The sequence below is a fragment of the Ammodytes marinus genome, assembly GCF_949987685.1.
Source record: "Ammodytes marinus genome assembly, chromosome: 4".
In the NCBI taxonomy this organism is placed as follows: domain Eukaryota; kingdom Metazoa; phylum Chordata; class Actinopteri; order Uranoscopiformes; family Ammodytidae; genus Ammodytes; species Ammodytes marinus.
The window spans coordinates 14,587,971-14,613,017 of NC_137233.1; the positions used below are offsets into that span (position 1 = coordinate 14,587,971).

Below are 25,047 nucleotides of genomic sequence, written 5' to 3' on the forward strand. Positions count from 1 at the left end.
TAGCAACATTTAGCCATCATTTTACTTCTTCTTGTTTGTTTATCTTTTGTCTTTCCATTATGGACACGGACTTGAAGCTCTCCTTGCGCACGGATTAACAGGTTATTATAATTATGACAGATTTCACCTTGGCTACTTGGCTTATGTTTATTTTGCGGCAGGCAAGCAAACGGTTAATGTTTTATTAAAACTACATGCAAGTGAGCAAAGATCAGAGACTAAGGGGGTTAAAACCTAGCATGCCAACACATTTCTAGTAGACACCAAGGGAGGCAGATCAAACACCTTTTTGAAGATGGTTAAAAAAAATCTAGTTAAAAATCGTTAGAGTTGACTTTATTGGTATTTGAGTGAGGTTTCTCGGAGAGCTTTGCTGCATGTCTGACTTGTGGAGTCCTAACAGTATGGTGTTGTTGGGGGGGATGGGTCACTGTAGTCAATAAGGCTTAACTAGTGCTAAATAGAATGAAATGTATCTTTTATATGTGCTTCATGTAATCATTTATGTCCATTTAAGTCCAGGAAAAACCTTGTTTACGGTCAAACCTGGTGTGAAACTTTAAGGCAAGTTTTTCTCATGATTTTTGTTTTTATGTTGTGGCTGCTTGTGGTAAAAGCAGGAGGGGATGGTGGTTTTTAGTGAAGCATCCTGGTACTCCTTTGTCATCACACTGTAGGAGGATTGCATCCAGTCAGTCAGAAGAGCTATGCTGATGGCCTTGAGGTCACAGCTCTTCTCATTGCTAACAGGATTACATCCTCTGGTGAATGCACCTGGACGAACTTACCTTTCTCTACCTGTGTGTATGCATATTCAATAATTTTTTTTTTGAAAGCGGTGCCTTGTTGAGCGAAGGCTGTGGCATCCCACATGTCTTCCCACACCCACTACAAATAGACAGTGAAGGTGCTACATTCCGTGGCCTCGGTGCAGTTCCCCGAGGCTGAGGAGTATGTTCTGTGTTGGTGGGCATGTCACAGGGTCCGTATGAAATAACAAAGGCCTAAAAATACAGTAATATACCTGTGTGTGCGTGTTACTGTTTCTCTTCTGATTCACTTACAGTTTCCTTTATTGTAGGCTCGCTACACTCAGTTCTTATAACACTCCTTACTTCTGCCTCTTTTCTTTCTGTCTCTTGTTCTGACTTTTGGTTTGGATATGTTGGTTGACAGTCCACAAATTGAAATGAATGATGAGTTTATTGTTGCACATATGTTGCAGTGGATTCAATTCTGGTGAGAACATTGCGTATATAATTTATCTTTGAGAATCATAAAATGTTGTTGCAGTTTTACACTAAAAGAACATTGGAGTCCACACTTTTTACTTACATTTTATTTAATTTTTTTCTAAAAATTAAATTATTTATAGGGGAGAGTGGCCTAAGTTGTGCGTTTGGGGAAGTGTGCCATCCCTTGTTTCTAGAAAACCATAGAAGAAATTGGAAATGTGACCACATATTTAAGAAGAGCCATCTATTTGACTCATCCTGTAAACAAGGGAGAAACATGGAATAAGATACAAGCACATTTAAGCTCAAAAAACAGTTTTTTGCCTTTCAAAGTAAAATTTCCATGATCATGGTTTTTTGATTATTGTGTCTGAACAATTATAGACACGTTTGAAAACATTAGACACATGTTTTAGTGCTTTAGTTTGCTACACGTTGAGTCTATACAGTTAGCACGATGTCAGCCCTAAACTGCTGCATCATGTCTATTATCCAAAATTCTGGGGTTGGGGTGATTTGTGCCAAAGGGCCTATGTGAGTTATAAGTAAGTAAGTAAGTAAAATATATTTATAAAAGCACATTTATGACCGTTTGCACTGTCCAAAGTGCTTTACATAGTGCATTCAGTAGATAAACAATGAAGGTAAAATAACAACAACAAAAATAAAAGACATAAAGCCCATACATCCACAAATATAAACAAAGATAGTAGTGCAGAGGTAAGATAGTTAATGGGGAGGAAAAACCAGGGTGTAAAGATGGGTTTTGAGCCTTTATTTAAAGGCAGAAATGGAGAGGGAATCACATTTGTCAGGTGGCAGTCACAAGCACGGAGCAACTAGTGCGAACATTTCTGAGAGTTGTGCCAGTGGCATGGCTGTATAGGCTGGTCACCAAAAAGAAAGTGATTGTCTACAGTAGCTCAGAAGAGACTGACATCTCCATTCCACTTAACTGTACATATTTGAGTTGGATACATAACTGTCAAGGCCTCACTTTAAAATCACTTTGAGTAAAAAGTTGCACAACTTAGGCCACTCTCCCCTACTTGTAATATTTGTTTTTCTGAGGTCATTGTAATGTGCAAGTAAAAGTTTTAGGGGCAGCAATGACACGTCAACCTAACAGATTGCTTCAATTACGTAACTTAAACTCTAACTGAAAAAGCTGCATCCACATCTTCAAAAGAATGGGAACAGAGACCAAATAAAATGGCTCTTTGCCCTCTATTCAAAACTGAAATGGCCTTCCAACAGCAGAACGGCTGTTGGGGCTCTCTGGAACGGATGCCAACCAACAATCAAACAAAACTTACTTTATTTACGTGCGCAACACAACGTACCAATCTAAACTCAACCGCTTGATGGAAACAACGGTTAATACATTGTACGTTGGTGTCTTGTAGTTCTGAGGTCGGAGAGCCCCAGGATGTTTTCTTTTTCGATAGGAGTTTATTTTCAACATGGCGGAGAGTGGGAGTCGACATCTTTGGGGATGAATGTAAACAGTGCGATGCATCAACGTATTTTACGCAAATCGACGTATTTACTTAATCAAAGTAATCGGTTACATTGACCCGGCATTGCATCCCTTTAAGATTCCTTCCCCTGTTCACCACTGCCTATTTTCCCACACACTGCAATGCCGGGGAGAACTGTTTGATCACAAAGACAGCAAATCCAGCAGCCCTTCAGTTCCCTTCCATTTGAAGTTCAATCTTAACTCTTTTAAGAGCACCTCTAGGTCCTCTCAGGATCTCACTTGGCCTCAGGAATGTTTCAAGTAAACTCACGACTGGACTAATGCTTCTTGTTGTTTTTTGTTAGTTGTGGGAAATAGAAGCGTGGGCCGTGCGTTGGTCGGTTAGGGCCCCCACACACTTTATTTTGTCCGGAGGCATAAAGTTGCAGGAAGATGGTGTGAATGTTGGAAGGAACCTACGGTGGCATTGATTTATTCATGTTGGCCCACAGTGTGACTCTGCCTCTCCCCCGGTTGCTGGTGTTCGTCCCTATGTCATAACCGGTATGTGTGCATACGTGTGTCTGTCCCACCATGCCGAGTTGGCTCCCTTGGGTCCCTGACCCGTGTGCGCGGGGTGCCTTCTCCTCCCCAGCTGTGAGGAGCAGGGCTCTGACATGGCCTGTCCCTTTAGCTCACTGCCAGGCTTTGACACACCGAGCGCAGAGGTCAGCCTGACCTACTTTCCCCTGGCGGCCCTTCTGCTGAGCTGCAGCGCTCCTCAGCAGGAGGGGGGCAGCGAGGGCGGAGCTGCTTACGCCTCCACTGCTGTCCTGGTGTGTTAAATCACCGCCATTTGTTAGGAGACACGTTCCTGTGTGTGTGTGTGTGTGTGTGTGTGTGTGTGTGTGTGTGTGTGTGTGTGTGTGTGTGTGTGTGTGTGTGTGTGTGTGTGTGTGTGTGTGTGTGTGTGTGTGTGTGTGTGTGTGTGTGTGTGTGTGTGTGTGTGTGTGTGTGTGTGTGTGTGTGTGTGTGTGTGTGTGTGTGTGTGTGTGTGTTTGTTTGAGGTGTGTGTTTGAGGTGTGTGTAGGAGGCATCCCACACACACAGACACAGGCTTGTGCTGAGGTTTGATATGAAGTGCTCTGTGGGGGTTGCAGGTAGATGCTGGGCAGCACTTGGGCAGGACCCCTACAGTGAGCTTTGTCTGACTCACTTTGTGTACCACTGTTCACACCCTCTGACCTCATCCACCTACTTCACTTCTCTCTCTGTACTATAGCTTCACGTATACCTTTATTCCAACTTATCAAGCGGATGTATTTTGTTCACTAGGGATGGGTATCGAAGTTCGCTACTTTTTTGGAACCGACCAACTCCATACCATTTGAGTCGAGGCATCCCGGAAAAATACATTAGTTTATAAAATAGGTTGCACAGTGTGCATACTGACTTGCACCTTTTTGCTTTTGCACTGAAAATCATTTGCACTGATTCATTACATTTTGTTCCTTTTTGCTTGTATATTTTGTCGGAGCTGCAGTGGCTCAGGAGATAGGGCATTTGTGGTAATCTGAAGGTAGTTAGTTACAATTTCAGCCTATTTAAAGTTTAAACATATTGCTATTGTGTAAAAATGCCAAGGAGCTGAAAATAAAACTCACCTTGTTGTTTATATAGTCTTGTTAATATTGGAGCTCATAAAAATTCTATTGAAAAAAGTAACGTTCAGGAACCGGTATCAAAGTCCAGTTAGTCGTGGTACTGTATCTGTATCACTAATGAATTTTTTTTATCCAGCCCTAGTGTTCACACAGACTTACATTTTTAATTTAAAATTTGCTTCTCAAATGCTGACATATTGTTTATATGCACAGTGGTAATTGGCCTTAATTTTTCATCAGCCCGATGCTTTGTCTTTCTCTCCCCTTTTCTCTCCTACTCAGCAAGTACACTATGATCTATCAAACGCTGTTGTCACATTGGCTTTTCCTTCCCCTGCTGCTGCTGCTGCTGCTGCTGCTGCTGCTGCTGTAATATTTTAAATTCACACTTTTTTTTCAGGTTCATTTCTTCGCCTACAAACGACACACAGCCTTTTAGTGTCACACACCGCAAATGTGTCTAAATCCGGTGGATGGAGTTTGTCTGACACAGTGTAGGACGTTTGGCACAGGGCCGGTCAGCAGGAGGAGGAGAAGAGGGCAGGCAGGCAGAGTTCATTAAAAAGTAAAGTTGCAATGTAGCGGGAGGCTTCGGCTGCTTGACTGTATCAATGATTTAGGCCGTGCAGAAGGTCCTTAATGGATAGAGCCACCTTGCTGTGTGTGCAAGTTCAGCTGCTTCTGTCTGCCTGGCATCAAGTGGCACAAACACTCTGACACACAGAGAGGCTGTGGAGGAGAAATGTTTTTTTTTAAAGTACTAGTGTTAAGTACTACAATGCCATACAGTGTGTATGGCATTGTACAGCTTGCATCACACACACGCTGCCGCTCACACACTCTCTCCTGTTGGACACGTCTCAGGGTTTTAAAGTAACAAGTAGCTGACTAAATTGAGGAGCCTCATATCTATTTGTCACCATCCAATATGCATGATCACATTCTGCGTTCACATTGTTTTATTCATCTGAAGTAATGTTGAACTGTGTGACAAGGCAAAGGGCAAGAGTGTGGTTAAAAGGAGAAGGCCTGTATAGTGGTGCCTGTGTAAAGTATCGAAAAGAAAATAGAATTCAAATAGTAATTGAATTTTGTACATGGTGGTATCTGCTTCCGGTTACACAAATAACAACATCACATTAATAAACTGCATCCAACAAGATACTATATACAGTGGGATTACACAGCCAAAAGTCCTTATGTCGCTTGCTAACGGAGGAAATTGAGTGTTCTTATTGCTGAGAGGAAGAAGCTGTCTTTAAAGCGGGTGGATTTTGTGGCAAGTGAGCTGACTAGACAGGATCCCTACATGTGTACTAATTTGCTCCAAAGGGCCACCAGATCACCATACTATACAAGTGTCAATACAATGTGTCTTTTCATAATCTGATTCTACAGATTAGCCTTTTTCTATCGTGCTGCTGCCGGTTTGCATTCACCTCAGAGACTGATTGCATTGCAAGCCCGGGTGTTTCCGTTCCTAGTGCCAACGATGTGATAGCAGTGTGACCACAATTGATTGATGGCCAATTGTGTTTTGTAGGCCTGCTGTTGTAATGCTTAAATAAGAAACTACAGCTATAACTATTGATCAATTAATCTTAAATGAATCAATGAAAGTTAAAGTGGCAACAAAAATGCTTCTGAAACCCTGATAGATTCATTAAAAATAATGGAATTATCATGAGTAAGACATGCTATACACATTTTTCAAATGTTAGAATCCTCTGTTTTACATGGAGAACAGTTTTGAGTTCATTTTTACTTTGATTGTTGGAAATCTTGTGTGTAGGCGTAGGGTAGCTACTAGCTAGCATGCTGGTATATAACTTTTGAGAGTCTTTGTATTTTATTACCATGTCTATTGTATTTTGTGCTGTTGGAGGAAGGAATAAATCTCTCAGTTCTGGTATTTGGGGGATACTCCACCCAAAATCTTTTTAAATATCAAACACTCAATCCTGCCGTTTGGGAAGGTGGCTCTGAAGGAAATCAAGCGTCTATGGTTATCTTGCATTTGTGTCCCTTGTACTGGATTACAATAGTGGAGAGAAATAAAGTGTCAAAATGTCCTACAGTTTAATCTACTTTAGTTGTGTTTATGCCTCTTCAAATAGAGTTTTAACGTCTCAGAATAGGCAATATAGTGACATGGAAGGAGCTACTTCAGGGGTTTTCAAAGTGTGAGAGAGTGAGCCCCCCCTCAGAGAGCAAATTTCAGCAGAGCCCCCCCCCCCCCCCCCACCCCTCAAAAAAAATCTAAATCCCTGTGTTTTGAAAAATCTTTTAATTAATTATATTCAAAACACATTTTAAACACATTTTTGAAACATTCTTAACATCTTTGTGCGTTTTAAACACTTTTTTTTAGACATTTTAACATCTTTATCTAAGTATGTTTTTGTTTGGCTTTTTTTTAAATACATTTGAACATCTTAATCCAGTGGTTTAATCCTGCTTCCTTTAAGCATGGATAGGAGTGTGCAGTGGAGTGAAAAAGATAGGCAGATACAGACAGACTTGCCCAGACTTTTGTTAAATGTCATTCACACACCCAGTGTTTTTTCGCTTGTGCCTCCAATGTCCAGTTTGGTAAAAATAGTAGCCAGCAGAGAACCAGACTCTCCTAGGGGGATCCGGGGGTATGCCCCCACGGGAGATTTTTTTTTTCCTTTTTAAAGTGAAATGCATGAATCTGGTGCACTTTGAGAGGAAAATTAAGAGGCTAAATCTGAGGAATTTTGTGTGAACAAATAATTTGGAGACGCTGGGTCGGATGAATTAGAAGCTATTGAAGAAAGACACATGGATTTTCCATAAAAATATTAATTTAATTTAAAATAAAATATTATGCAGGGTCCTCTGGGTTGTCTTGGAGCTCTTTTTCTTTAACAAGACATATTTCTCTGTAATATAGTGAATGCATTTAAATGCAGTGAGAGGAACGAAGCAGAAGAACTCTTGTCCAGCTATCTTTATTTCCACAGACAAGGCTGAAATAGGCTATAGACTATACACAGTGCATGGGCAACTGAAGGCAGCCCCATTTCCAAATGTTTTTAAATAAACTCAATACACACTGTGTATGCCATGGACATGAACGTGACGTGATCAGTTAACCTCGGATTATCTCCCAGGTGATCTGATTCAATTATTAGGCTATTAACTATCTAGACCAAAACATTGTATTATTTTTTTTGTATGATAACTTACATTTGCTTAATACGATGTTTACATCAAAAACACAAACTAAAAAGGGGCGCGCCCCACAGTTTGAAAACCACTGAGCTACTTGGTAGGACCAAGATGAATCCCTTCAAGAAGTGCAACCCTCTTAAACAAACAACTTCAAAAAATGTTAGCGCTTCAGTGCAATTGCTTATGAAAATTACACTATGCATGGTGTGTCCAGGCATAGTACCGCAGTCTGAAAAGTTAGGTTTTTCACCCTGCAGCAGAATTAGGGGCTGTGACTGTGCGTTTCTTGAGGCAAAGTGTACGGCTTGCCAATAGTAAGAGCAGTTGCCATCACTGCCCTGCATTCGAAAATCCCAGTCTTGAACTTGATGCGAGCTGCAAAAAAGAGCCAATGTTGTGAAAAAGTTTCAGGTGATCCTTAACATGAATTCTTTGTGGAGGCGCAGACTGTTTACTTTTAACTATACCCTCTTTCAAACCTACAGGGATTTTAGTTTGCTACTTAAAAGATTTTTGGTTGAGTTTCCCTTTCCAGAAAATATTCCCTTCTGGCACAAGAATAGAATTATTTTGACTATGGGCGCCACTTTCCCCCCTCCTATATTTTCAGTTGGAGAACAGTGTTCGAACTTCATGGGGATTTCAGTGGCATTTCAGAGCGATTAAAACTAGCGAGATTGACAGCATTACAACGAGGCTGTCATTATCCTCCCTCTCCTGTGATATAATTGCCTATAGTGTTGAACAAGCAGCTCCCATCTTTTGCACTTGGGGGTCTCTCGCTCTCTCCCTCTCTCTCCTTCTCCCTGTGGCTCTCTCTCTCATCTGCTACGGCCGTCCGTTAAACTCATCAGAGGAATCCTACTACAGCTTTTTCAGCGTGACCATCTGTCAATACCACTCCATAAAGTGGAGTGGAGGAGAAACGTGTGTCCATTGGCTCTTGTCGGGCCCTCAGCTGGCCTGCCTCCAGCTGCTTCTAAAGGGCTTTGGCAGGAGCTGGTTAACCCGGGGGCCTGGAGCATTGACGCTCTCCTCCGGCCCTTGTGGCTACTTCAGGCCCTCCCCTTCTCCCCAATCAGGCAGCTGGGTGAACCCTCCCCTCTTCACCGCTGTGGAGTAGCTTGTAACACCGTAATGAGTTAACTCTCAGAATGATCTACATAATTTATTTCCTTCCCCCCCACAGGAGCTCTGCTGAAGCCTTAATTAATATCAGGCCCTGGTATCAGCAAACCAGCCCAGTGTGGGATTCCTTCTGGCTCCTATTTTTGGCACTCTAGGAGCATTTGTGCAACCTGAATGCAGTTTTGTTGGACTTTTAAATGAAAGACAATGCTTCCTGGTTGGCTTTGTGTGCAGTGCACCCGCTGACCTCCTGTAGTGTGTATGAATGCGTGTATATACTATCTATGGTGTAGAGTGAAATCTGGACACAGTGGAGTTGGATGCCAGATCTCGTGCCACTGAAACAAGCTGACCTCGATGACAAGAACTGTGACTAAACCTAAATGATACATGCCAACAAGTTGTTTGCTCTCGTTGCTGCCGGCATTGATGCACTCCACACACTCCAGACTTGTTTGTGTAATCTGATTTTTGATGTGTTCACTCACTTTGTCACATTTTCTCTCTTTCTCTTCATTTCTCTCTCTCTCTCGCTCTCTGTTTCCCTCACAGAACTCAATACGGCACAATCTGTCATTGAACAAGTGTTTTCTCAAAGTGCCTCGCTCCAAAGATGACCCAGGAAAGGTGAGACTTTTTTTTAAATAATTTTTTGATGTTGAAGCGCAAAGAATGCATGTCGTTATGATAGAAATACAAATAGAAGAATATGTTAAGTTTGTCAGCTGGCAGAGGTTCACTGTTACAACATTTTCTTTGGCGGGTATCATGCTTCATCTCTTGTTGAAAAATGTTACCTTTGAATGGCTGCCAGGACTTTTGACAGTCTGGAAATGCATGGCATGCTCGTAATCTATTATGAGCCTCCCTTCCACCCCCAAAGATTTAACTTTCAAATGTAGGGAGAGACTTGCTTTTCTGGAGCAGGGCAGACAGGAGATATGGGTGAGGGGTGGAAGTCAAATGACTAGTAGGGATGGGGCCATAACAGGGGAGAAGTCAGGTCATCTGAGAATCTTGCGTCCCTGAAGTATTTATTCAAGGTTCTGAACCTACACAGGGAAAAAGCTCATTTGCTTTCTACCCATGTCTCTATGTTTTCCATGTATCTCCTCTGTGAAAGGATGTTTAAGCCTAAAATGTTAATTTGACATTTGAATCTCAGTAGGACCACCTACATTTGCGTTTTTTAGCCTGTTTTTTATTTCACAATCTATAGCGACATTAACCTGATAAATAGTGTCCCCTGAGTAGTTCATACTAAATAAAGGCACATAGGCTTATTTTCTGTATGATGTTGCGCATAGGTCTAACCATATGTAGTCTAACCTAGATTTCATCCCGGTGCTGTCAGAGCACGGGCTACATATGCATTAGGGAACTGCACAAAATAATTACACACACACACACTCACACATAGACACACACCCTCATACACACCGACACACGCAAGAAGAGTCTACGCCTAGCAGTGTAGGGGATGGGGACTGAATGCTAATTTCATGTTTTGCTGTAATCCTCTGATATTGACACTCCTGGGAGCTGCTCCACTAAATACAAAATAATCTATTGCTGTATGGATCCCATTCCAAATGCATGGCCAACATGCTTGCATCCTTAATGTTTAATTTGGAATTTTCCTCACTCCCTTCCCCCCCGAAGACAACTTCAAAGAGGCGCTAGCCGCTCTTGATATGTTGCATCAATATTGTAATGTGGCAGGAATAGGAGAGCTGCTGGGTGGATGAGATAGGAGAGTCATGTCGTCTCTGTCTCTCTCTCTGCGAGATGGTGTAAAAGATGACAGTTGGTATTTGTACATACACACACCTCAGAGCCAGAAATGCAGCTACCGTTAATAATCTTTATTTTTATTTTAATTGGTCTGACCAGTGTAGTTGTTGTGTTTGTCCTTCCTATATTTACACACAAAAGGGGAACTAGATTAAATATTTGACGTTGATGTATGAAAATGAGCTGCGTCATTTAGGGGAAGAGAGCCCATCTGTTATCAGGATGGTTTAGAAAAAATCCTTTGTTTTATCTGTACAAAAATAATGTTGCTTTGCTGTGTTGTTACCCCAAACTCCACGGACACACTTCACTTGGCATTGCAACAGTATATTGCGGAATATTTGTGAATTATTTAATGACTCTTTTATATGTTTTTCATTTTTTCCTGCCAACTCTCTTGGGGTGGGAGTAGGGAAATGCAAAAACTTCCCTCCCGTGAGGGTTAACTTAAGGTTTTCTTCCCCCCCTAATTAGAAGGAACGCCACCATGCCTGGCTTTGTCTCTGTGACTCCTACTTTTTAAACCGTACTCCATCTGTACCCCTGCAATTAACCCCTGCATCTTAACAGGGAGATGGATCACATGAAGAGACACTTTGTCTCACCTTAACATACATTCTTCACTGTTGCTCTTTGTACAAAACACGGGGTGTGTAAAGAGATGCAGCATTTTGCTGTAGCATACATCAATATGTGATTTTTCTTCAGCTTTGTTGATTGCGCTGTAAGTTATTCCTCCCTCTGAGGGAAATGTTAATTGACCCCAAAAGCCTCGCACATATTAAAACTTATAATTTTAACCCCCTGACAAATATAGGCCAACCCTAGCTTTTCAATTAAAAAATTTGCAGCAGTGGTGTAAGTGAGCTCTGAAAATAATAGATTTGCCCCGCTTCAACCAGAGCAGGCCATTGTGTATGCACTATGGAGCGGTTATTGTATACTGTGTCGATACTTGAGATACTAGCTTGTTCTATGGAGCCCTCCTGTTGTTCCGAGAATTTCTTCTGGAAATAACAATGATTCTCTCTGCTAAGGAAGTCATTTTGAAGGTCCTGATCTCACTTTCTCTTGTCGATTGAGATTTTATCAGGGGCCATATGAAATATTAAAAATAAAATTCTGAACTTGCAGGGGGCCTTAGGGTAAGAATCTCTACTGTAAGCTGTGTTCCTGTTGGTTTTTTTCGAGAAGGAACATGGTTGAAAAATAAATTAAATGGGGCCGAATGCAAAAGATAAATAATGCAGCCTGGTTGTGGAATTTCTAGCTGCTGCAGCCCCAGAGCCAGCCCCAACCTCTCCTCTCCTTGATTAGCCTTGCTCAGACCTGAGAAGAAAGCAACATGGCCGGGCAAGCGCTGCACACAGACCGTGGAGCCTTCATCCTTGGCAACAGCAGTTCTGACTCAGAACCTGAGGCTGAGGAAGTACAGCTTCAAGAAAGGCTTAGCATTTCACCACCACCAGCTGCCCTCAACAACAGCCTCTCATTGAGTAGCTACAGAGGAGGAAAAGCCAAGCCCTTCCTACTAACAAAGCCCACACATACGAGCCGTACACACAACTCAAGCAGCTATCAACTCAAATAAAGGCCCGAGCTGATAGGACAAGTAATAGGGGAGCAGAGAAAAGTACTGATTATTAAAGGTACAATCAGCAATTCTGGAAAATGCTTGTTGTCAAAATAACTTTGTCAAAATCAGTGATTATCTCTTCACGATCCGCTACCTGGCCGAATACTGTGTGTGCGCTAAAAACAAAATCCATTGTTTATAGACAGTATAAGCTCTGTAAATTGTCATGTTCCTAGCTACGGTGGGCCCCCTTTGTTTACATATGCTTTTTAATTTCTTACATACCAGTTTACAGAGCCTAGGCTGTGCAAACACACAGTATATCATCAGCTCACAGGTCTTTCGTCTCTCCCTACAGGGCTCTTACTGGGCTATTGACACCAACCCAAAGGAGGACGCCTTGCCCACGCGGCCAAAGAAGAGGCCGCGGTCTGGAGAGCGGGTTAGTATGATGAGAAACATTCTGAATATTCCTAAGCACACACGTTTCTCTACACTGCTCCTCTGTTAAAGCTACTGCCTCCAAATCTAGTTGGTTGAGGATTTCTCTTTGTCTCTGTGTCTCTAGCTCGGCCTCATTTTTCTCTTTCTTTTGCCCTCCTTTCTCCCACTCTTTCTCCCCCACATGCAAACACACACATGTACGCACGCACGCACACACGGACACACACACCGCAACACACACACACACACACACACACACACACACACAGACTCAGTAGGAGTTCATATCCAGACTTTATGTAACTGCCTCTCCATGCTGCTCTGCTAGCCAGTCATGAAGTGGGGTCCTTATTAATAAACTATGCCCCAGGCAGCCATTACATACATTAAACCCTGCACTCACTCACTTTTTTTCTTTTAACAAACAGCAATTAATGCAGAGCTGTGCGCGCCGGCTATTCTGAGCGGGAGCTTTTGTCTTTAATTATGGATGAGTTTTGTCCAGCGTTACGTACAGCTGTAGAGGTTTTAGTGAGCATCTCAGATTGACCTGGCCCTGGGGCATCCCGACACAGCAGGCTCTTGTCTACTCCTTCCCCTCAATGTGGCTTACCAGAGGTTAGGGGGAAAGGAGGAATCTGTCAGGCTCATGCTCACACGCTAACACACGCCATTGTCTCTACCAAACACACATGCACAGAGGCTACAGGAAAATTTGCACGCTGAGTATGTAGTGGCCCTACATTATCGGAATGCTATCACATCCATTAAATAACTACGTGTTTGTTGGTGTGTGATTTTAAAGAACCAAACGTCCATTTTTCTTAATATGTAGCTCTGCTAACAGTTTCAAGCAAAGCAGCTCTGCTGATGCAGTTCTGTTCATTTGAGCATGGCGCAAAAGAACGCACCAAGTGAGGAGTGTGTTTTCTGTGGGACACATGTGTTGCACCCCCCTCCTGACACTGTCTGCCTACAAGGCATTTCATTAATACTCAGACATTGAAATTGAGAGTTTGTGAAATCTCATTTATGTTTATCATGAATTAAAAATGGTATTGTTGGCAGCCAATCCTCTTACAGTAAGCAGTTTGGGGAGACAGGCACGGCGCAGTTATCTCTTACACCAGTGTGCCTGTACAGAAGTGTGTGTGTGCTGTATGTGTGTTTGGGTGGGAGGTGAGGATGGGGGTTGTCTCCATCTTTGCAGAAAGCTCGGTTCAAATGTGACCTAAATAAAGGTGTTGTCATATGACAATAGGTCTAAATTTAATTTCTTCTTCTTCTTCTTTTATTTTTTTTAAATGAGCAGATGTATCTGGTCTGAGCAGAAGATGTTTCACAAACATAAAACAGGCCTTTCTTTGGATGGTGTTGAATTTTGATGTTTATTTTTTTTGTCTGCTCCCCAACCCCCTCAGGCTTCTACGCCGTACAGCCTGGAGTCGGAGTCTTTGGGGATGGAGTGTATGATCTCTGGAAGTGCCTCTCCAACGCTGGCAATCAACACTGTGACTAACAAGGTACTACAACCAGCCATGCAGCCTCCAGCTCCAACACACACCTGGCTACATGACTGCACCCTGACCCCTCCCACTTCTCCAACCACCTACAGCACTATTCCCCACAGAGAGAGGAGCACTCTAGTGGAGGGGAGATACGGGCACACACACACACACACACGCGCACACACACACACACTAACACACACGCACACATAAACCTTAAACGCTAATATGCCTAAAGCTTCTCCGCAATGCAACCCACATCAAAATACGCAACTACCTGCACTGCAGCACCTTTTACAAGCTCCTCTACAACAGGCAACAGGGTCTTGTTATCTCCGCTGCGGAAATATGATGCTCATACTCGATACTTAGTGCTTTGCAACCTGATAGACCTTACACAGTCCCGTGCAGACTTGCAATAGGATACACCACACGTTCCACAGGGTTACTGTATTCGCACCTGTAGTGGAAGGTTGACGCCCGGAGTCGTGTTTCTCAGTCTCAGTCACACACTACAGGTGACCACCACTCCTGCTGCTTCGTCTGTCGGCTCTGTGTAGCTTTTTTATTATTCTTTTTTTATTTAAGAAGTGTGAAAGCTCTGAAACACTTGTACATCACAGTGCAAAGCTACAGGGACCGCTAGCTGTTAGCTGTGAGTGTGCTGCTCACTCTGAAATTTTAAATAGGCCTTTTAACCTTAAGCTCTCATCCTGAGCCCACTGGGGGCAGCTCTCAGGTGTACTTTTAAAAAGCCTCCAAGAGTGGCTTATTCATTTGCTGCAAGCGTTACCAAAAGAAGGGTTTAATGGGAACAGGGCTGTTCACAGGAAAGAGGAGTTAATTTAGTGGGAGGGGGCTCAAAAGTCTGTGCATATGTCGGTGTACGCTTTAACTTGTACGTACACGTATGTAGAGTATGTTACGCAGTGTTTCAGCATGTTTTGACGAGCCTGTCTGTGATGAGTAGCTAGGGGCTGCTTGCTATGAAGAACTTGCAGTTTTTAATTTTGCTGTGGCGGACAGATTCGTGGGCCTAAATGTGGAGAAAGATGACCCATTTTCCTCTCTTGATTGCTACAAACGAGCACTTGCCGCGGCCCCGGTCTCCGCCAGCAGTGACAGTATAATGAGGCCCGACTGTAAAGAGCTGACAGTTAAAGATTCTGGACTCCTGCCATCACATACATCCAGTCAAATAACTCGGACGAGCAACAACAAGCAGACAACATTAAAACTTGGCAAAAAGAGAAGAAAAAAAAGCACGACTACTGTGTCACTCCAGGAGGTGATGGAAAGAGGTTGAAGTTTTGATTTGTGACTTTTTGTTCACTTGATTGCGACAAAGTGTCAGGGTGGTAAAGTGAACTGAAGACAGTGCAATAGGAAGAGATCTGAGGCCTCAACTCCTCGGAGAGAGCTTGTTTCTCACTGTCTTACACTGTAAACACACGACAGGCCACGCCTCTCTCGGCGCAGTTTGCCAAGCCACAGGAATTCCCTCTCTGTTTTTCTCTCTCTCTCTATTCCAGTCTCTCTCACTCATTCCCGCCTTCTCCGATAGACCAATGGGAGACGCTGACGACTACTGAACCAGCAAGAATCTCTTTTCTCTTTCTCTCTCTTCTCGGACATTCCTCACAATTCCCCCCGCCCCCCATTTCCCTCTTCTGTGTCTTTCTCACATAGACTGAGATTTTTCTTCTCCCTCCCCAAAGGTTGTGTTCTCAGACGGCCCTAAACATTGGCACGAATGTGACGAAACTTTGGCACTGAAGTGTGATGATGAAAGGAAAGGGAATTGTTGGAAGTGTGTTTGCAGATGAATAGTCTGGCCTCCCCCTCCCTCCCTTCTCCTCTCCGTCTCATACCCCTTTCTTCTCTCTTCCTCTCCCTGTCTCTTCAATCCTGCGTGCAGGGATTGTGCTGAACACTAGCTGGCATTGTTGGAGACACCTGGGCCAATCTTGCTTTGATTTCATAATCCATGTCTCATGCTCCAGATTAGGCCCCCATGTAAAAGACACCTCTGGCTTTTTACTTAATTCACTGCTAAGAATAGAACTCTGACTCGCCTGCCTGCTAGCTAACACCGTACACAGTATTTATTGTGGAGCCTCTGCTGCCTGTATGAGCATGCCTGCCTGCCTCTGTCTGTGTGTTTCTGTACGTGTGTGTGTGTCTTATCCTACCTTTGTGCACTTCTGTAGCTACAGAAGTGTGTGTGTGTTTCATATGTTTGTGCATGCTTCAACATATGTGGGTGCGATGCGACTGGGTGTTCGTCTGTGACGGTGCGTGCTTGAGTGGGCGTCTTCACTCGGGGGACTCTGGGGTCTGCGTAAACCACAGAGCAGTGAGGTTTTGAAATCATCACACTTTACGGGTGAGTGGAGTAAAAATAGATTGCGGTGAGAGACTTAAGGCTAAAAGCCGGTTTTATGACTTCATTACACATAACATTTATATTTCTGTGGCACACTGTTGTTGATTAGCATTGTCAGGCTGATTTTGTAGACGTGCTTAAGCCCTCAGTCTTAGCTGCTCATTGAGTTCCCTTTCACGCTAATGAACACTGGAGCCAAGCCCACAATGAGTGGAGGAAGGCTAGAGTTGCCCTAATGAGCTTCTCTTACTTCCTCGCCTTTTTCTCCTCTCCCTCTTCTTTGTACTGTGCGTTTGCCTGGATTCAGCCTTACAGCATACACGGTTGTTGTCTTTTATTATATCGCAGTATCTTTATCTCATTCTACCAGCTGAGGAGCCAATACTATATTAAAGGTCACATATCATGCTAACTTTCAAGTTCAAATTTGTATTTTGGGTTTCTACTAGGGATGTCCATGGTTAACTGGTAAACCGTTAAGAAGATCTTTAACCGGTTAATACTAAAGGTTAAACGGTTAAAAAAAATTAAATCATCTTAATGTATCTGAAATCCGGACTCTTATTTTGATATCGCTAAACCGGATGTAAGAATGCCAACTGTCGGTAAAGAATGAAAAGAGTTGTGTAGGCTACTCTCAACTTTATAATAGGTCCATGGTACGCTCCCAGAAGGATAGCCAGTCACAACTTATGGTCACAACACTCCCCTGCCATGTGTTTGTATAATTTAATTAACAGCGTGGGCTCCCGTTAGCTTAACATAGCGCTAGCATTAGCCTTCTTGAGGTGGATGCTGTCCTGCATCTATCACCGTCTCAGTGAGTGTGAGAGAGTGACAGACAGGCAGTGAGTGCCCCTGCACAGACAGAGAGGTCTGCCATGCTTGTGTGCTAGGATCAATAGCGAAAATCTGTCATAAACAAAAGCGTAAAGTACTGTTATGCAGTACTGATAACGCTTATCAATTCTACGGCCTTTCAAAATGTTGCCCCATGCTCAGCACTACTTAGCACCGGGTTTCGGTAGGCTATAACCATCCCCTAAGCCTGTGTGTGTGTGTGTGTGTAAATGTCCCTTTTCAGTCACTTATTTCACTTTCTGCTCCTACATTCGCATACTAGACCTCTTCTCACAACAGACAAGGTGCCGTGTGAATGTCAAAATGTAGGCATTTAAATTGGCTACTGGTCCCTGAATTGTTTTTAAATTAATATGCAGGTCCTTGGAACAAAAAAAGGTCGGGAGCTCTGCTATAATGTTTCATGTATTTCACTATAAATAGGCTACATTAAATCTTAATGGTTAACCGGTTAATAACCGTTAATTCTTGTGGTTAACCGGCTAAAGAAAAAATTCTAAATGGCCATCCCTAGTTTCTACTACAAACTTTTCATGGTGTACTGTCCAGAAAACCCTTACTTTTTTCCTGCCTTCCAAAAAGATCAAATCAGTTTTATTTATATAGCCCAATATCACATATAGGCATTTCCCTCTGTGGGCTTCACACCCTCTGCCCTTAGACCCTTTGCTCGATTGAGAGAAAACTCCCCATAAAAAACCCTTTCACAGGAAAAAAAATTCAAATCTCAGGGAGAGTGACAGAGGAAGGGATCCCTCTCGCAGGATGGACATCATGCAATAGATGTCACGTGTACAGAGAAGAATAGAAAACCACAAAGGAATACAATTGACAAAATGTTTACATGCTAATACTAAAATGCTAACCTGGAAATCTAGACCCATATCTAGAACGATAGAGGGTCTGGCCACGATCAATAGACCTTTCCAACTCAAGGAGCGGCACGTACGCGAGCATTTCAAATGCCACTGCACGCAATTGGATAGCACTACGACCAATCAGAGCAATGAACAAGGTGACATATTAAGCCCCGTTTGTTTAGCGAACAGCGGGTTAACTGTTAAATTAAACTTTTGGTGTGGTCGGTCGGCAAAACAGAACATTGCTCTTACTTGCTAATGAAAGATTTGAGTGCCGTCTTCCAAATAGTAAGTGTTGAGGCGAAAGCTGTCTCACACTCGAACAACCCACAGCCATCTCTGTTTACTATTAGACTATTAGCGCGCTGTCGTCATCCGGTTACGTCCGCCCCAGAGCACCATACATAGGGCTCTGGCCCGCCCATATCAGAAAGAATGATTTGATTGGTAGCTCAGGATTTCTTGACATATTAAATGAGCTTCAGTAGAGAGTGTCCAGACCAACAGGCACAGCAAATTTAATTTGCCAGCGCCTAGCGGCAGGTCTTTATTTCGAGGCTACTAAAATGCCCTAGTTAGTACTGAACTGGCAGTCTGAATTTAACTTAGATTCAGGTGTGTCTGGGGGTGTGCTCATCACATGTGTAGGCAGTGCTAAGTTAGATTGGTAATGGGTTTGTGTGGCTTCTCCCCTTATGACATCATAATGGGGAGATAAATCTGACTGGGATTATGGAACACAGGTTTTCAGAGAGGTGGAGGCGGAGAAAAAGAGAGATGGTTGTTTTCTTCTCATACTTTGGGAGTCACACTGGGAACCCATATTAATGTTGGAAAAACCATGAAAAAGTAAATTTTGCATAATAGTCACCCTTTTAAAAGTTGAATATGATGGGACGCTATCACACCTGCATGTGTGCGTCCTGGATTGGTACCGGCATGTTAGTCCGTCGGTCGGTGGATCAATCAAAGCAAGGCAGTCAAGGTTGCCTGGGTTTCCTTGCCTCCCTCTGTGGTGCCTTGCTGCCCCTAAACAGAAAGACAAGAGCCTTCAGTCCGCTGCTGCGCCTGAGAGGCAGAGTGCTGGGCAGCGCCGGACCAATCTGTATGCCTGAAGGCTGCTGCCACTGCTGTCTCATTGTGCTGAACACAGAGCCCACTCTGTTCCACTGACAGTGATGAGCAGAAGCCACCATGCTGCACTCAGTCATGGACAGAGACACACAAACGGCTGCACACACACCAGTGTTAGAATGCCAGGCCCTCTTACACTGCGACACCATCCGTGCATTACTGCCATTCCTCTCTCACGATATAACACTCAACACACAGGCTTTTCTCTAGTGGTATCATTAATTTCACTCTCCGGAGAGTTCTTCTTACTATTGTCTTAATTGTCTGACACCGCACTTTATTTGGGAAGGGTGGGAGGACCGAACATTGTTAGACGATAATTAAGATTGTCGCGCTGAAGTGCTTCGGCCAGTTTTGCTGCTACATTGAAAGGTCAGTGTCTCTGCTGCTCTGGAATCCTTTGTTAGGTGTCCCAAACGGATTTGCGCTTGGTGAGCAGATGTGGCTGACATCGCCAGTAGTGTGACCTTTACTGATGGGAATGTCTTAGCTGTCTCCAGAACCCTTTACACGTTCAGCTGGAACCCTTTAGTGACCGTGGTGGGGATTCAGCCAGCACCCTGTGTGTCTCGCACGCACATACGCACACACGCACACTCTTTGAGGAAGTGAAAAGAAAGCACTCTGCTATTATGACCTGTCATTGCATGCAGCACACGTACACACACTCACGCTTAACATTTCCACACTTAATTACATTGTTTAACTATAGACCAACATTAACTCTCACCCATTATCTCAGAGGAATGCTGACATGCTTCTCACCATCAGCAAGAGTGGAGATGTCATTGGGTGGTTGTGTGTGTGTGTGAGAGAGAGAGAATAAGCTAATGTACATGTATGTGTTTCAGGTGGCGTTGTACAACACAGACCAGGAAGGGAGCGATAGTCCAAGAAGCAGCCTTAACAACAGCCTGTCTGATCAGAGTCTGGCCTCTGTCAATCTCAACAGTGTGGGAAGTGTGCACAACTATACACCGGTAAGGCTCCACCACTCTTTGAGGGAAAATGTCTCTCTGTTGGATATTATTAACCGGATGTTTCTATAAATGTGGTGTTGCTGATGATTCGAAGGATTCGAAAGAAAACACCGGCAGACTTGGAAAGTGTAGTGTAGTATCCCATACTTCATCTGATCAGAAAAGCCCCAGGAGGCTGCTCTTCAGAGGAGCCAGCATGCAGACGGCAATAGACCGAGGTTCAGGCGTGGACATGCACTAGAGTACAACATCAGGGGAAAGGGGTTAAGGGAAACAGAGAAAGATGTGCACGCTCCTGGAAGCCAGACAAAGAGAAAGCGCTTCTTCTGATGTCCTCCCACCAGAGATGCCCCTCTCTTTGGTGTGGTCCTCCCTCCATCCTAGAGTGCTCACTGCTCCAGGCTCTGGGCATCGATCGGCTCAGCCTCAGTCTGATGGATGTGCTCTCTCTCTCTCTCTCGTTCTCCCTCTCTCAATCTATCTCTCTCGCTCACAGCCAAGGCAGCATCTCCCAGTAAACACGCTTTATTATCACCTCTTCACTCTTAACCAGGCCAGACTGTGAGCCGTGCACTTCAGCAGCGCGCCCACATCTTTTAAAGAGCAAGATGTTATGATCAGAAATTGGACGTGACCTCCTCTTGTAATGCTAGCCCCACAGTGGACACACACACACACACAGGCCGGGTCCTGCTTTTGTGAAATAGCAATGTTTTGCATCGCTGCCCCTTGCTGTGATAAACCTTGTGGACAAAACTGTTCACTGGAGGGAACACTGCTTGCTGTCTCACACACAGTGGGGCAGTGCATGACATTGACTGCCCACACAAATACATGGATAAAATGGCTGCTTATTTGTACAAGCTATTGCTATTGATTTCTGTATTAAATACATTTTGCCTGGCCACCTGAGTATTGGGTTTCGTGTCCATTCGAGTTGGTCTCTTAATGTTATGTGAGCCAAGGAGCACTGACCTAGATTGTTGTGGTTGGTGTAATTGTTCTTTACATGTTGTGTGACTGACTCCTCTCCAGACAGAAACAACATTTGCACAGTGGCTTTTCAGAAAGAAAAATCAAACTGTCCTCACATTTGACTTGTGTGTTTGCTGCGTACACTCAGATACAGCGCCACTTTGCATGAACTTTTCTAGAGTTTTTTCTGTTCTCTGTTTGTTTGCGGCTCCATGACCAGATGAGCATGGCGGGTATGTTTTGAAATGTATTGATGTGTGTATCATTGAACATTGTAGTGCACTTCTCTTAGCATGAATACCTGTAGTCTGTGGTGTAGCAGAACAGTAGCCAGTGTGTGTTTACACAGTTCAAACTTTTTCCCAGATCTTTGTGTTTGTAAACCTTTAAACGTTCTTCATCTTTTCTCTCTCTCGCAGGTGAGCAGTCACCCGGAGCCCGTGTCCCAGTCTATGAGCCTCCAGCAGCCCCCGCAGTCCCAGTACAACATGCCAGATCGGGATAAGCAGCTTCTGTTCTCTGAATTTGAAGATCTCAGTGCCTCCCTCCGCAGCCTTTACAAGTCTGTTTTTGAGCAGTCCTTCAGCCAACAAGGTGAGTGGCCTCATGGGAGAATCAAGTGGAAACCTAATAGAGAGCCTAAGCTTCATTTACCAAGGAACAGGATGATTCTCCCAACCATTTTCCTAACGTGGGTTTGTTGTTAACAGCTGGGGCTATAGATAGTCTTTAGGTGCTAAATAAGTTTTTTTTTTTTATTATTATTCTTTCGGACAATTCCACACAATACACAATTATCTCTTTCACATCATACTTTGTGTTGTCCGAAGGGTGACGGAAGAAGCCAAAGGCTTATCAGGTCCCGCCCCCATTTTCATCAGATTCAGATTCACAGATACACATTTACTGTTACAGAAAAATAAAAAACACAATTTTTTTTGTTTTTCTTTTGTTTTTGATGATTTTGCTAATTTCTTTTGTTAAGCAGCTGCAGTTAACTGAGAAGTGAGCAAGTATTCAACAAGCTGACTTGCCCATAGTGCAAATCTATAGTGTTAGAGCATTTTCATGCTCTTTTGCCTGTGTGATGTGGAGAAGAGAATATTTCATATTCAGTATTTTAAATATGTAGGATGTAAAGAGATGTTACTGCATTTTGTTTAACGGTTATTTCAAAATCAATACACCTTCCTCCTTGCTTTATATGTTTCAAATGACATGACAGGTTGTCTGCTTCTTGTCATGTTTGAAATGTTTCCTCATGTCAGCTGTGTTTCATCAGTGGAATGGAAGAGGCTTCAGGCATCACAAGACCTCAGTAAATCAGTTGGATTTAATGTTCATTTTTCATAATGACAATAATGGGAATTTGTCTGATATATGACGTAGTGGGGGTTGACAGACCACAGCTTTTCCAAAAGTGAGTCCCTGCAGAAAAAAATTCATTTTTGCTTGTAATCTGATTGACTGATAAACAAAGAGCACTCGACATGCGGGTTATGAGAAAAATAGAGCTTTTGGTGTATAACCTACTTTCACAAATCAAATGCATTTCATGCTAATGTTTTCAAAGAGTTCCTCTCCTTTAATCTATCATCTACGTTTCATTAGTTGAAAGTTGTTACCTTTTTTTTATGCGCATAAAAGTGAAATCTCTTAGTCAGACAAGCTCTAGCAATTAAAAAGCGTAAATAATCGAGCTGGAGGATTTCACACTCTGCCGCTGTAGACAGTGAGCTAATTCACTGGCTTTGATAATAGGTAATGAGCTCGCATTATTATTCTGGTGCGGCGTTAATTGCTTTCTGTATTTCCCTGGTTGGACAATGGGCTTTCCGCGCCGATAAGAGATGCACCTTTGTCACCCTTGCAGTGAGTGTTACGTGCCGATTGTGGAGGTGCCGGGCTGGAGTCAGCTCTAAAAGCACTCCAGTGAAATAGGTTTACTGTGCCAAAGCTGTGAAGGACAGAGCCTCTTAAGACCACTCCCTGCCACTCAGATGATTGCAGTTGGCTGTGCAGATGTTCCTGCTCCAGTCATGTCTGTTAAATAGCCGAGCGGCAGCACAAAGACAGTCCAGAGCTGCCTAGCTGGAGAGAGGAGAGGCGACGCAGGCTCATGAACCTCAGAGATGCAACTAATGCTGAGTCACTCCCTGATACAACAAAATGGCAGTTGCTCTGTCTCAAGTGTAGAGCTACTTAAACACGGGGGACCCAGGTCCCATTATTGTAATATTGTAGGATACATACGTACCTTAAGTAGATGTTTTTACATGGAAAGACCCCGGCTCTCCTCTTTGTTTCTGCTGAATTGAACTACACTAATTGAACACACCTCTGTCTGAAAACGCTAGACTGATGTTTGTGTAGTGGCTTTTTTTACTAAACTGGGCTTCAACTAAAGGTCTTTCACTATATATTAATTTGTGATTTATTTTAAGATTCACTGATTCCCAAAATGCCGGTTCCAATTATTTAATTTTTTTATAACAAACAGTCCAAAGCCCGCTTATATTTCAAATAATTAGTATTTTCTCTGTTTCATATAATGATATGAGAATTTGGGGGATTTTGACACTTGGTCATCAACTTGAAATAATCTGCAAATTAATCAATTATAACAATTAAGTTGCAGCACTATCAAATATCAAAATAGTTGCAGACACAAGTCAGCGATGACAGAAAGGCAAATGTTTGTCAGATTGAATAATAGCCAATCAAAAACTAGCCAAATGTGGCAAAAATTTCTGGTCTACATTAAAGGTGCTGTGCCTTGGGGTGCATATTGACATGCTATGCATGTATATTTAATATGTAGGTGTAATTCTGTATAGGTATTTTCACAGTTACTAACATGGAGTATTGGTAGAATCGGAGGGAGAGTCTTTTTTTTCATTCTTTTCAGTATTTGCATTTTATTATGTATATAAGTTAACTTTGTACAATGGTTTAATGTTAGGAACAAATAAAAAAACTTAAATGAGAAAAAGAAAGAAAAATAATCATCACAAAATGAGTTGTGCATCATTTCGCACTCGTTTCAGGACTTTTTCAAACTCTGCGTTGTTTGTCCTTTGTTCCCCCCCAGGTCTGATGGGCATCCCGTCGGATTCCTCGCAGCAGACCCACACCTCTTGCTCCTATCAGCACTCCCCTAGCGGCGCCATCAGCACTCAGAACAGCCTGTCCAACAACCAGCCCAACAACCACCCTAACAACCACCCTAACAACAGTGGCCAGGTGCCCCTGTCCCACCCGGCTCAGGCCCACCCCGGACACGGCTCGCCCCACGCACAGCACCTCCCGCCTCAGCAGCAGCACACCGGCCCACACAGCCAACACACCCAACACGCCCAGCAGCACAACCAACACAGTCAGCACCCACAACACGCTGCGCACGGCCAGCACCCAGCGCAGCACCCCTCCCTCGGCCCACAGCAACACACGCAGCACCCCTCCCAACACACGCAGCATAACCAGCACCCACAACAGCACCAGAGCCTCTCCCATCAGCCTCATCCTACCCAGCAACAGATGGCCTGCAACCCAGGTAAGCCTCTTCTGTATGTGTCTGTCATAGTCCTTCTTTGAAACCGGCATCCCCCCTTGTTGTTTTCTCTTCATCCTGTTCATCACACAAAGACAACATGTTTTCACAGCTGAATATGGTCTGGTATCCGTCCTCTTTTCTTTCTTTTTTTTTAAGGTCATAAAGCGTTGAGAAATTATTTATAGTTGCTGTGGTGAGAACAAAGCAATGCTGCATCCCAGTGAGCAGCTTTTACAGAGTTGACTGGCTCCTCCTAGTGGCCACCACACAGTACTAAACTGTTTAAAAG

At 43.4% G+C, this 25,047-nt stretch overlaps 1 protein-coding gene across 1 annotated transcript in view; it reads left to right on the forward strand.

The window, feature by feature from the left end:
• The window catches only part of foxj3 (forkhead box J3), an 88,120-nt gene that overhangs the window by 55,964 nt on the left and 7,109 nt on the right, over nt 1-25,047 (forward strand). Inside the window, exons 3-8 of the mRNA XM_080026144.1 lie at nt 9,240-9,314; nt 12,416-12,499; nt 13,923-14,024; nt 20,102-20,230; nt 21,625-21,799; nt 24,297-24,758. Coding sequence (XP_079882270.1) covers nt 9,240-9,314; nt 12,416-12,499; nt 13,923-14,024; nt 20,102-20,230; nt 21,625-21,799; nt 24,297-24,758 — 1,027 coding nt within the window. The remainder of the gene's footprint in view (nt 1-9,239; nt 9,315-12,415; nt 12,500-13,922; nt 14,025-20,101; nt 20,231-21,624; nt 21,800-24,296; nt 24,759-25,047) is intronic.